This window comes from Nansenia antarctica (genome assembly GCF_963989245.1).
Source record: "Nansenia antarctica genome assembly, chromosome: 15".
In the NCBI taxonomy this organism is placed as follows: domain Eukaryota; kingdom Metazoa; phylum Chordata; class Actinopteri; order Argentiniformes; family Microstomatidae; genus Nansenia; species Nansenia antarctica.
This window is the reverse complement of record NC_137685.1, coordinates 25,194,563-25,208,497: the sequence shown is the minus strand read 5'-3', so window position 1 is coordinate 25,208,497 and position 13,935 is coordinate 25,194,563. Positions and strand designations below refer to the sequence as shown.

The window sequence follows — 13,935 nt, the reverse complement described above, 5'->3', positions numbered from 1 at the left end:
GAGGGGCATTTAGCAGGAGAGAGAGGAGGAGAGGGGCATTTAGCAGGAGAGGGAGGAGGAGAGGGGTATTTAGCAGGAGAGGGAGGAGGAGAGGGGCATTTAGCAGGAGAGAGAGGAGGAGAGGGGTATTTAGCAGGAGAGAGAGGAGGAGAGGGGCATTTAGCAGGAGAGGGAGGAGGAGAGGGGCATTTAGCAGGAGAGAGAGGAGGAGAGGGGTATTTAGCAGGAGAGGGAGGAGGAGAGGGGCATTTAGCAGGAGAGAGAGGAGGAGAGGGGCATTTGGCAGGAGAGGGAGGAGGAGATACTTTTTGGGTTTTTATTTAGTAAAAACGAGTAAAAGCCGGCCCATAAATCAGAAACGGACATATAATAATAATAATAATCATCATCATCATCATACATTATTATTATTATTATTATTATTATAACGTTTATAATAACCTTTATTTGTATAGCACTTTTCCTGCAAACGTTGCAGCTCAAAGTGCTTTAACAAAATAACAAAAATAATATAATAATAATAAATAATAATACATTAGACTTATATAGCACTTTTCTAGACACTCAAAGACGATTTACAAACTGAAAAGATGAAATATAAGAATTACTATAAGATTTAAACAAGTAAATATACAAATATATACCCAAAGTGTGAGCGTTCCTCCCTACCCGTTGAAGGTATTTATTTCTAGAAAGGGAGTGCTCTTTTGGGCGAATACCATTTGGTTTTTCTACAATTGTGTATTGTTAAATGAAATTAATGTTTCGTAGGACATCACAACAGCTGTCAATGCATGACTTGTGCTTTAAAAATAACGTTTGATTGATTGATTGACAGCTCGTATTTCATTACGCCATCGCGTGACTCATGTTCTCATGACGTGCTGACGTCACGGGGCCTGGTTGGAAAGCGGAAGCAGAAATCATCAACAACACAGGAGCAGCTTCGGTCGCTAGACTCGGTTCTAGTTACCTAACCCTCTGACGAGGCAGCGAGAGAAGCAGAAGACAATCGGGTTTTTCAACATTTATTTATTTAAAACACTATAGAGTTGATATCACCAGGTACCGCTGTTATTGAGCGCAGACATGTCTCTGTTTGTGAAGTTGTTCGGGACCGGGGGGAAGGCGGGGAAGGGGGCCAGCCCGCAGGAGGCCATCCAGAGGCTCCGGGACACGGAGGAGATGTTGACTAAGAAACAGGAGTTCCTGGAGAAGAAGATCGACCAGGAGCTGATCGTTGCCAAGAAGAACGGCACGAAAAACAAACGAGGTGAGACCTTTAATAACCCTAACCCTGGGTCAGGAACCTTAACCCTGAGTCAGGAATGTCTGCTTGTGTTCGGAACGTTAGCAAACAGGAAGAAGGAAGTTGATGGTGTTGCATGCTAACCTGCGAGTCGAAGCTAACATGACGTTAGCTAGGCCAGAAGGCCATCATAGCATAGGTTAGATAGGTGAGATAGGTTAGATAGGTTAGATAGATCAGATAGGTTAGATAGGTTAGATAGGTTAGATAGGTTAGATCAGATAGGTTAGATAGGTTAGATAGGTTAGATAGGTCAGATAGGTTAGATAGGTTAGATAGGTTAGATCAGATAGGTTAAATAGGTTAGATAGATCAGATAGGTTAGATAGGTTAGATCAGATAGGTCAGATCAGATAGATCAGATAGATCAGATAGGTTAGATAGATCAGATAGGTTAGATAGATCAGATAGGTTAGATAGGTTAGATCAGATAGGTTAGATCAGATAGGTTAGATAGATCAGATAGGTTAGATCAGATAGATCAGATAAGTTAGATCAGATAGGTTAGATAGATCAGATAGGTTAGATCAGATAGGTTAGATAGGTTAGATCAGATAGGTTAGATAGATTAGATAGGTTAGATCAGATAGGTTAGGTTAGATAGGTTAGATCAGATAGGTTAGATCAGATAGGTTAGATAGATCAGATAGGTGTCACTGTAAGGCCTGATGTCACTGTAAGACCTGGTGTCACTATCAGCCTGGTGTCACTATCAGCCTGGTGTCACTGTAAGGCCTGGTGTCACTATCAGCCTGGTGTCACTATCAGCCTGGTGTCACTGTAAGGCCTGGTGTCACTGTAAGGCCTGGTGTCACTGTCAGCCTGGTGTCACTGTAAGACCTGGTGTCACTATCAGCCTGGTGTCACTGTAAGGCCTGGTGTCACTGTAAGGCCTCTTGTCACTATCAGCCTGGTGTCACGGTAAGGCCTGGTGTCACTGTAAGGCCTGGTGTCACTGTAAGGCCTCTTGTCACTATCAGCCTGGTGTCACTGTAAGGCCTCTTGTCACTATCAGCCTGGTGTCACTGTAAGGCCTGGTGTCACTGTAAGGCCTGGTGTCACTATCAGCCTTGTGTCACTGTAAGGCCTCTTGTCACTATCAGCCTGGTGTCACGGTAAGGCCTGGTGTCACTGTAAGGCCTCTTGTCACTATCAGCCTGGTGTCACGGTAAGGCCTGGTGTCACTGTAAGGCCTGGTGTCACTGTCAGCCTGGTGTCACTATCAGCCTGGTGTCACTGTAAGGCCTGGTGTCACTGTCAGCTTGGTGTCACTATCAGCCTGGTGTAGGGCTGCACGATTTGGGGAAAAAATCGAATTGCGATTATTTGGACAGATATCGCGATTGCGATTAATTTGCGATTATTTATTTTTTAAATAGCAAAAAAAAAAAAAAAAAAAAAAAGGGAGTTTTTGTAAAGTGTGGCCATATCTCCGGCTAGGAAGGTCGTATCAACGTGCAGTTTGTTTGTACGTCTTCAGGGGACTTAGAGGCTCCCTCCTCTAGCACCCCCACAGCCCGAGCTACGAGTGAAAGAACTAAACTTACATTGGGTTGCTTTAAAGTTGGGTTGCTTTAAAATCAAGCTTCAGATTAAAACATGTGATGGAGCATTACTAACCTGACTCAGGTGGTTTGTTTCACACAACCATCTAGGAAAGCTTAATTGGAAGCTGTTTGGAAAAGGGCAGGTACTTTAAAAAAATACTTGGCAGGTGATTGGATGAATCTGTCTATCACCTATTTTCAGAGAGCATTACCACATGATACCATCAAACTATTAACTGCTCTAATTCTAATGCAAGGATGAGAACTTAAAAGATATGAATTGTATATCTCATCTAGACAGGTGGCTACTTTCTTTTTTTTTTTGTGATCAATTTTTATTATTATTTCAGGGAGTAAAACAAGGGGAGTGGTAACATACAAATAAACAAAGGAGAAAATAGAATAACACAAATACGGTTTACCAGTACAAATACAAAATGCGCATAAACCTTTCAACCCCCCCCCCCTCCCCTTCCCTTCCCAATCTCCCTTTACCCCAATAATTCCCCACCTACCCCTCCTCCCACAAATGTCCCTCCCGCCAGATACCTCCCACCCACCCGCCCAATCACAACCCCCCCGCCCACCACCCCCCACCCAATCACAGCCCCCCGCCCCCCCTACAGGACCCTTTGGAAGGAGCAAATCGATTAGCCTATAATAGTGTCTTGAGGATGGTTATAGTTTGGTCCCAGCATGAGACATTGTCCGAAATTGCATGATGCCTGTTGGCTATCCAGTGTTCCATGCTGGCTATGTCAATGAAGTCTAATATCCATCTCTGCGTAGTCAAGAAATGGGGTGACTTCCACCTGCAAGCTATAAGCCTTTTGGCTGCTGTAAGGCCGGCCAGCCAGATGCGTCTTTGTTTGATGTTTAGATCCAGGTTTGAACTGTCATTTAACAATAGGACTAATGGTGAGTGTGGAATGTGTTTGGACAGGATCAGGGACAATGCATCACAAACTGTCCTCCAGAAATCAGCCACTCCCGGGCATTCCCATACCATATGAAAAAAGGTGCCAACTGTATTTCGGGTGCAAAGAGTACAGTTAGGTGAAGGTATGGTCTTTATTTTATGTAGCAGATATGGAGTGAAGTATGTCCTATGAGTAAAATTGAAATGGATAACCTGGTGGTTGGGATTTCTGGAGGAAAGGGATATGTTTTGCCAAATTAATTGCCAATTTAAGTTATTGTGTGATAAAGTATCTTTCCACACTCTGTCAATGTGTAATGGTTTTAAAGAAGCCTTAACCAGGATGGAGTAAAGAGCTGAGACCTGACCCCTGGGTCTGGTGAATGCTATGTGAAATGGATGTATGTCTAATGAGCTATTCCAGGGTACCCCGTATGTGCGCATAGCTGTACGTAATTGAAGGTAGAAAAAAAAGGACGTACCCGGTAAATTAAAGTTTCTCTGAATGTCTTGGAATGAGCGGAGACCCTCAGCCCCAAATAAATCTGAGAATGTGTGAACTCCCTTGTCACTCCACTGGGGAAATGAGATTGGACGGCCTCCCAACTGGAGAATTGAATTTTTAAATATAGGCGAATGGAGGTACCATTTGGTTGAGATTTTGCAGAGCTTTTCTGCGCATCGCCAAACTGAGATTAATTCAGTGATGATGGAGCCGAATTTCAATTTGGACTGTTTAATAGAAATGTTACAGTATATTACATCTTGTAACCTATGAGGATGGACAATGTTTTCCTCTAAGGGGCGCCAAGAAACACGAGCAGCCGGATCAAACCATGTGGAGAGAGGACGCAGCACAAAGGACCAATAATACCATTCGAAGTTTGGTAGCCCCAATCCCCCTTCATTTTTTTTCATGGCTACTTTCTAAGATGATCCAGCTATTAAAATTATCATTTGGGGATACACTGTGACTATAACTGAAAGGACCACATCTAGATGACTCGGTCAACAGTCGAACTGATGAATGATAGAATGGTGGTCTCTGACTATGGAGCACAGACACACGTCACCTTGACTTAGAAATCTGTGACATACTTCAGCCCAAGGCTAGGCTAGGCTAACCTCTGCGTCTTTAAAGCCGGCTGGTATGAACGAATGGTATGAGGTTATGCATACAGGACACATTCATGTTTGACAACAGAACAGTTAACTTCCATGTATCCATAAGCCTGCTATACTATATAAACACCAACCCGCAGGTTGCTGAGACTGTCAACTCTGTGTCTGTACTTTAACGCCGGGTTAGCATGAGTAGCTAAGCTAAGCTACCGTCTCGAAGACTACAAGTTAGCTAAGCTAAGTTTAAGGCTGGACTAACAGCACCGACATGCACTTGGCTGGTACAGTAGTGAAATTGTACACTTACCTGTCGCAATTATAACATACTAACGTTTATCATACGTCCAGTAAGCCAAGTGGTGTCTAATTGTCTCCGTTACGTTAGCCCAAAGTCTCATAATAATTGGACTGACTGTCGTGACACAACCTATGCCTGCGTTCGTAAATTCGCTCTGAGAGCGCCGGGTTCAAAGTCATAAAGAGACCAAGTAATTTGATTGGACAAGAGGCATTCCATGAGTGCTGATCAAATTTCCAAAAGAGGTTTTAATCTCAATGTGACTTCCTGGTAAAATAAAGGTTTAAAAAAAAAAAAAAAAAAATCGCAGGCAAATCGCAGGCTTTGCGATTAGCTAATCGCATCATTTCAAATCGCGATTTCGATTTAAAATCGATTAATCGTGCAGCCCTAGCCTGGTGTCACTATCAGCCTGGTGTCACTATCAGCCTGGTGTCACTATCAGCCTGGTGTCACTATCAGCCTGGTGTCACTATCAGCCTGGTGTCACTGTCAGCCTGGTGTCACTGTCAGCCTGGTGTCACTGTAAGGCCTGGTGTCACTGTCAGCCTGGTGTCACTGTAAGGCCTGGTGTCACTGTAAGGCCTGGTGTCACTGTAAGACCTGGTGTCACTATCAGCCTGGTGTCACTATCAGCCTGGTGTCACTGTCAGCCTGGTGTCACTGTAAGGCCTCTTGTCACTATCAGCCTGGTGTCACGGTAAGGCCTGGTGTCACTGTAAGGCCTGGTGTCACTGTCAGCCTGGTGTCACTATCAGCCTGGTGTCACTGTAAGGCCTGGTGTCACTGTCAGCCTGGTGTCACTGTAAGGCCTGGTGTCACTGTAAGGCCTGGTGTCACTGTAAGACCTGGTGTCACTATCAGCCTGGTGTCACTGTCAGCCTGGTGTCACTGTAAGGCCTGGTGTCACTGTAAGGCCTGGTGTCACTGTAAGGCCTGGTGTCACTGTAAGACCTGGTGTCACTGTCAGCCTGGTGTCACTATCAGCCTGGTGTCACTATCAGCCTGGTGTCACTGTAAGGCCTGGTGTCACTATCAGCCTGGTGTCACTATCAGCCTGGTGTCACTGTCAGCCTGGTGTCACTATCAGCCTGGTGTCACTGTCAGCCTGGTGTCACTATCAGCCTGGTGTCACTATCAGCCTGGTGTCACTATCAGCCTGGTGTCACTATCAGCCTGGTGTCACTGTCAGCCTGGTGTCACTGTAAGGCCTGGTGTCACTGTAAGGCCTGGTGTCACTATCAGCCTGGTGTCACTATCAGCCTGGTGTCACTATCAGCCTGGTGTCACTATCAGCCTGGTGTCACTGTCAGCCTGGTGTCACTATCAGCCTGGTGTCACTGTCAGCCTGGTGTCACTGTAAGGCCTGGTGTCACTATCAGCCTGGTGTCACTATCAGCCTGGTGTCACTATCAGCCTGGTGTCACTATCAGCCTGGTGTCACTGTCAGCCTGGTGTCACTATCAGCCTGGTGTCACTGTAAGGCCTGGTGTCACTATCAGCCTGATGTCACTATCAGCCTGGTGTCACTGTAAGGCCTGGTGTCACTGTAAGGCCTGGTGTCACTGTAAGGCCTGGTGTCACTATCAGCCTGGTGTCACTTTCAGCCTGGTGTCACTATCAGCCTGGTGTCACTGTCAGCCTGGTGTCACTGTAAGGCCTGGTGTCACTGTAAGACCTGGTGTCACTATCAGCCTGGTGTCACTATCAGGGGATGATCAGCCTGGTGTCACTATTAGGGATGGGACGATTACCGTTTTTATCGTTAATCGTGATAAAAACACCCGCAATAACTTAATCGTGGAGAATTTTAATTATTTAAATAATCGTCATAATCGTATCTTATGAATAAACTAGGGATGCACCGAACATTCGGCCACCGAATGTATTCGGCCGAATATCGCAAAATAAAGCACATTCGGTATTCGGCCGAATGTGTGAAAACACCGAATGTATTACCACCGAATAGTGGCCGTGTTTTGATGACGCAATACAATTAAATATAACTCTCAACAGGCGCGCGGCGCGAGGCGACGCGCTTTCAAAACTGGCTGCGTTCGTAAATTCACTCAGGAAATCCGATCAGCACTCGTGGAATGCCTCTCGTCCAATCAAATGACTCGGTTTCTCTATGACGTCGGGCCCAGTGTGCGCTCCAGCGCTCTCAGAGCGACTTTACGAACGCAACCTTACACTCATCTAGCTAGTTAGCTTAGCAGTCGTAGCGGAAGAAGCAGAGTTGTTGCCTTGTTGAAAACATATTCAGACTCCCAGCTGTTCTACACGAGTTTATGACATGCAGCTGTATCATGCGGTGGTTTCTATGCAAACCAGAGACTATAAAAACAAAAGATATTCATTCTGAAATAACATGAACTATTATCCTTACACTCAGGTGGACTCAATTCAACTTGTTGAATGACTTGTTGAAGACATTTAGCATTTGACCTAATTTTAAGAGTGACAAAGGGTCTGAATACTTATGTACATGAGGTATTTCTGTATTTACATTTTAATACATTTGCAAACATTAAAAAACGTTTTTACTTAGATTATGGGGTACTGTGTGTGGATTGATGGCAAATCTATTCAAAAATGTGAAAAAAGTGAAGGGGTCTAAATACTTTCTGAAGCCTATGTAGAGACAAATCATGAATATCATTAACTTGAACCCTGGAAAGCAGTAGAGATTAAATCCCACGATAATTAGTTATAATAAGTTATATATAAAAGTTCTTTTTTTTCAATCTCAATTTCTTTCTTTGAGAAGCATGAATAAAAAGCAAAATGTATTTAGTTTATGCAATGATCAAATTAAAAACTGCCGATACACATTCGGTATTCGGTATTCGGCCAAGTGTTTCCTTAAATTCGGCTTCGGCCTCGGCCAAGAATTTTCATTTCGGTGCATCCCTAGAATAAACTGTAATGTAATCGCGATTCCTCACACGAGCCTGCGTGTGAATATCCTCACAGAACTCAAACAAATGTCTGGCGCTACTTTTCAGCCTGCATGAGTAGGCTACATTATTTTTGCAGTCAAGTTAGCGACTGTTACTGGAATATAATTGCGATTCCTCACATGAGCCGCGTGCGAATATCTTCACAGAACTTGTCTCGCGCTATTGTTCAGCCTGCATGGGTAACGTTACTGTCAAGTCAGCTTTGTCAGTTAGTCACTAGGTAACGTATGCTAGCCTACTACTCACCATGGCTGGTGAAAAACTTTAGACGGGATACTGTCATTTGCCTACCTTGTTATTAAAAGGCAGTGACAGTCTATGGCTGCAAAAGGCACGGTCGCCCCTAAGCTTTAGCAAATATATTGTGGTTTACCTAATACTGTTCAGCACTTGAGGTTACATGCAATGCATGACTTGTGCTATATAGGCTAAATAAAATTATGAAAGCGGCAAGTAGCAAGTGTGCGCATCAAAGGCATTAGGCACGTAACATCCATGCTGTATAAACACATGACAACCGTGCGTTATTTCCCGAACTTTGCCCGAACCCCCCGCGAGGACCCGGGGAACAACGGTACGCTCCCCGCGGCTGCTATCAGACTGGCCACGGGAGTGAGTGTTGAGGGAGAGAGGAGACGGCAACCCTCGCTCGCCATAGACTGTATCCCTACTCGTCTCTCCTGAGCTCGGTTGTAACGTGAACCGTGGAATACGGGATATGTTAGATGCTTTACAGTAATTCCCCAAATGACCAGAAAAGGAAGTTAGATTTATCGCTGGTCGCTATTCAGATTCAGATAACGTTTATTGCCATTATGCTTGACACATTAAAATTAAAATTACATTTTTGACTAATTAAATCGCCACGGGGCTCTGCAAAGTCGCCAAGTTGGCAACACTGGGAGTGCGTTCTTTAAACTTCCTTGGGTACGTTAATGAAAGGTGCTGATTGGCCAAAAAGGAGTTAGGTCAATCAGCGCTCGATTGCTCTTCCTTAAGGACCCGGATTATGGCCTGAGATATGTGCCACTAGAATCTGAATTTTGATTACTGACTTAAAATATCATAAAAATACAACAAAATCTAAGTTAAAGTGATTACAGTGTGTTTTATTGGCATTCTTTTGTCCGATAATCGTGACATGAAATGTTCTAATCGTCCCACCCCTAGTCACTATCAGGCCTGGTGTCACTGTAAGGGGATGATACCATCGCTTGTAGCAAGGCTCTACGCTAAGTAAGCAACTCTGCTCCAAAAGTGAAAAATCTGAACAAACAAGTTTTTCTTTTGTGTTCCTCACCCATACCCTAATCAAGGAGTAAGCAGCTCCAGTCATAGAGAGCCAACGTAAGCTGCGTTTGTTCTAGCCCATTGGTTGTGATTGGTTGTGTATTCATTCAGGTGTCATAAAAATAGTCACCACAGCAACTTGTCCTGCCCCATTGAGGCCTTTGTCCTATGATGTAAAGTCCACATGTCCCCTCCTCTTATGAATCAAGTTCTCAACCACTGATAAGACTGTACAACAATATTTAAAACATTTTGTCAAACATTAACTTGCATAAGAGGAAAACAGCTACAATCTTGTGGAATATTGCGGTAGAATTATCCTACATCCCTTTGAATTTCATTCACGATAACAAAGTGTCAAGGGCTGACAGACAGCCGACAATTATGTAGTAGTAGGGTACTTAAACTGTCTATGACAAGTCAAAACATGTTTAAACCAGACTCTCTCTCACTCACACTCTCAACGCACACACGCAATGCACACGCGCTGCTGAGGTAGACATTGGCGGTGTGTTTGAGGATTGACTGGTGCATTTATGATTCCTAGTCACAATCCCACTTGTTGTCTTCCTCTACATCCAGCTGCTCTGCAGGCCTTGAAACGGAAGAAGCGCTATGAGCAGCAGTTGGCGCAAATCGACGGCACGCTGTCCACCATCGAGTTCCAGAGGGAGGCTCTAGAGAATGCCAACACCAACACCGAAGTGCTGAAGAACATGGGTTTCGCTGCCAAGGCTATGAAAGCTGCCCATGAAAACATGTAAGGATCTCTACTTCCAAAACTCTCAATGAAATGAGCTAAACATTTTGAAAAGCCTTTTTGACATATTTTATGCCAAATAACCTTCTTTTAGCCATAACTGTAAGTTATAATCATAACAGGAAATAGCTGCGAGACAGGCTTCCAGAACAGTATGATTCTTTAATAGAATTGTCTTGTTGTTTCTGCCCACAGGGACATCGACAAAGTTGACGACTTAATGCAAGACATCACAGAGCAGCAGGAGGTGGCGCAGGAAATCTCAGACGCTATTTCCAAACCTGTCGGCTTCGGAGAAGACTTTGATGAAGTAAGTTAAAGTGGAGCTGCAAGAATGGGTCCCATACTGAATCACATTTCAATACAATGTAGCTGTTGTTTGTAAAATGTGTGGGGTAGTGGTGGTCTAGTGGATAGTGAGTTGGACTTGTGATCGGAAGGTTGTGAGTTCAAATCCCGCCTGAAACCACACCACTACTAGTGTGCCCTTGGGTAAGGCACTTAGCCCTCAGTTACTCCAGGGGGAATGTCCCTGTAATTCGTAATTGTAAGTCGCTTTGGATAAAAGCGTCTGCTAAATGGCAAAATTAAATTAATTAAATTAAAATGGCCATGTCCTTGTCCCTAACCCTCTCTGCCGCCTGATTTTTTGTTTGTGTCTAGGATGAACTCATGGCAGAATTGGAAGAGCTGGAACAAGAGGAGCTAGACAAAAACCTGCTGGAAATAGGCGGCTCAGAGAATGTACCGCTGCCAAACGTTCCCACTACATCCTTACCTGCACGACCAGGTAATGGATATGTCATGGTTATCACATTTAGCTGCTGAGAGATACTAGGTCAAGAGCTCAGAGCGCTATCTTTTTTTTTCTTCTTCTTTTACATTGTATTGCTTTGGTTAACTCCCAGAATTGTTTAGTATCTTCCTTCATTTTAAATAATTTGTGAAGTGCATTGTAATGCATTCATGTATGAAATGTGGCATGCAAATTGCACACCTTGCCCTTTCCGCGAACCTGCTGGAACACTTTCCACGAGCAGCGCTGAAAAATGTGCAAAAAAACAAAACAGCGCTAAACATACTTTTGGTTCATAATGACACTATGTATGGGACAGTCTGGTCTATGTATGGGACAGTCTGGTCTATGTATGGGAAACACCACCAACACTCACCTGAGTACAAAACCCAGAACGACGAGGGCTGTGAATCGCGTGACCTTCTGAGGAGAAGCGGTCATGTGACACGCGATTATGCTTCTAAATAGTTTTCGACATATTATTTATTTGACAAATTATATTGTTTACAAAAAGTTCTGTCATCACATTCATAGTGTCTTCAACCACACAGACAGTGGTGCTGGACAAACAAAAACAAGGTTTTTATTATATATACCGTATTTTCCGGACTAAGTCGCACTTTTTTTTCATAGTTTGTCTGGTCCTGTGACTTATAGTCAGGTGTGACTTATATATCAAAATATATATAATTTCATACTGACTGACATGAACCAAGGAGTAAACATTACCGTCTACAGCCACGAGAGGGCGCTCTGGGCTTGTGACAACTATATGCTGCTCCTGTAGCAAGAAATTATCTGAAACATTAACGGGAGCTTGGTGAACTTGCTTACTGGTAACTTGCTTGTTGGACTCGCTGGCTTGTTATGTTCATTTAGCCTATTCAGCCTCCCAGGTATGTTCTTTATGCTATTGTGTAGCTGAATAACTGTTAATGTGTTACGTTAACATACCGGACACCTATTCAGCCTGTTGTTCTGTGTGCTATTGTGTAGTTGAATAACTTGCCTTTCCAGATTAAATGTCTGTTCTTGGTCTTGGATTTTGTGAAATACATTTCTAAATAAATGTGACTTATAGTCCAGTGCGACTTATATATGTTTTTTTCCTCTTCATGACACATTTTTTCACTGACTTATAGTCCGGAAAATACGGTATTTGCACATTGCGCAGCAGATTTTTTTTTTATAACGGTATTGAAACGGACACCATTGCTATTTTCAAATACTGTGGTGTACAGTATTACCGCCCAAACCTATGTGTTGATGAATTAGGTTGCATAGCATAAAGGGGATTTCCACCCAAAATGTAGGTTGTTAATTTCCATATTAGGACATTTTCTACACATTCCAAAGGTGTATACATAATACTGCTTGGAACATTCTTATTCCAAATTCTAGAAAATTGCACTCTTGCATCACTGCATGCTGCAGCTAACCATACTGAGAAATTATATAATTATTTCATTAGTAAAGATCAATCACCTTTCTTATCACATTGTCAACCCTCTATAGATTGGAGCTGTGGTTGACTTCTGATACATTCATTTGTTTCCTCCAGTACCTTTCCCTTGTTCAGGACTCATTAACCACTGTAAATAATCTAGCTATGTTAGCAATGTTACACATTTCTAGTAGCCTCCTCAATAAATGTTACACTCTCCAAAACTTGATTTGACTGATTAACATTAGCATAGCTTTAGAATAGCACTCCCTAATAGGCTAATAATAATATTGTATAACATTATTTTGTTTATATGGTGATAGGCTGGTGAGTAAGGAACCATCCAACAAATGTAGTAATTTCGGTGAACTGTTCCTTTAACATCAAAACTCTGACTAGAGTAACACCCAACAATGTTGTGTAATTTGATCAATTAATGCTAGCTCATTTATATTCAGATAATGTCTATGATCATCTTCATTATTACTAATACTTTCTATGAATGTGGTTCATTATTCCAGCCAAGAAGGAGGAGGAGGATGAGGATGATATGAAGGATCTGGAGGCCTGGGCTGCCAACTAGCTGCTGTTACACAGTACCTGCTACAGGTGGAAAATAACATCTTTAAAATGGTTTAGCGTGGTGTGTGTGTGTTTGGGAGGAATTCGAAAATCTATGAGAAAAAAAATGGAGAGAGAAAAAAGACAACATCGATCCGACAACCTTTCGCTCCCTGTCAGCCTCCTGAAGAGACAATGGCATGTTGTACCTTCATAAAACCCAATGCCCCATCTCTGAAGCAGCCCAACAGAAAAGGCTTATTATTAAAATGTACTTTTCTGTATGTTTCTCAACTCCTTCTCTTCCGTAAAACATTGCTGCACTCCTTTGTATGTTTTGTTATTGTGCACAACTTTAATGACACCTTGGGAGTCATGTGTTCACATGACCATCTGCTAGACCTACAGAGTCCTACAGACCTACAGAGCTACAGAGACCTACAGAGTCCTACAGACCTACAGAGCTACAGAGACCTACAGAGTCCTACAGACCTACAGAGGCTTAATGACACCTTGGGAGTCATGTGTTCACATGACCATCTGCTGGTCTTATTTGAGTCCATCAGTCAAGATATGCACTTATAAAATACCGATTATAAAATATATTTATTAATCGTTATATCCAGCTTGAATAATATGGTTCCTCATATTCTATTCCTCATAATCTTTAGGGCTATTTGGCTTTGAACGTTGCCCTTGGCAAAGATACTCTGGTTTTCAATTGGGGGGAAACCCTGGGAGGGAAACTCCACAGTGTCCTTGAAATGCTTATCTAGGTGATGGTTTGTTTAACATGTTTAACGATTATTTTTCTCTGAAGTGTATTACCTCCAACAATTTATATTTTGCAAACATGAGTACATTTCTCTTCAAATACCCAGCTTAAGTAATGTTTCTACACTCCAGAGGTTTAAACAATTACTACT

At 42.9% G+C, this 13,935-nt stretch overlaps 1 protein-coding gene across 1 annotated transcript; it reads left to right on the top strand.

The window, feature by feature from the left end:
- The first annotated feature begins 949 nt into the window (after positions 1–949).
- On the top strand, positions 950–13,539 carry chmp4ba (charged multivesicular body protein 4Ba). Its single transcript, XM_080545550.1, has 5 exons — positions 950–1,273; positions 10,031–10,208; positions 10,404–10,518; positions 10,872–10,998; positions 12,970–13,539. The coding sequence occupies exons 1-5, from the start codon at positions 1,090–1,092 to the stop codon at positions 13,029–13,031; spliced, it is 666 nt and encodes a 221-aa protein (XP_080401676.1). The 5' UTR covers positions 950–1,089; the 3' UTR covers positions 13,032–13,539.
- Positions 13,540–13,935: the final 396 nt, after the last annotated feature.

Bases quoted from the DNA above. Each gene is read 5' to 3' on its own strand.
- chmp4ba (XM_080545550.1), top strand. From the start codon at position 1,090: ATGTCTCTGTTTGTGAAGTTGTTCGGGACCGGGGGGAAGGCGGGGAAG. The intron at 1,274-10,030 runs GTGAGACCTTTA...CTCTACATCCAG, and splicing joins CGGCACGAAAAACAAACGAG to CTGCTCTGCAGGCCTTGAAA. The intron at 10,519-10,871 runs GTAAGTTAAAGT...GTTTGTGTCTAG, and splicing joins TCGGAGAAGACTTTGATGAA to GATGAACTCATGGCAGAATT.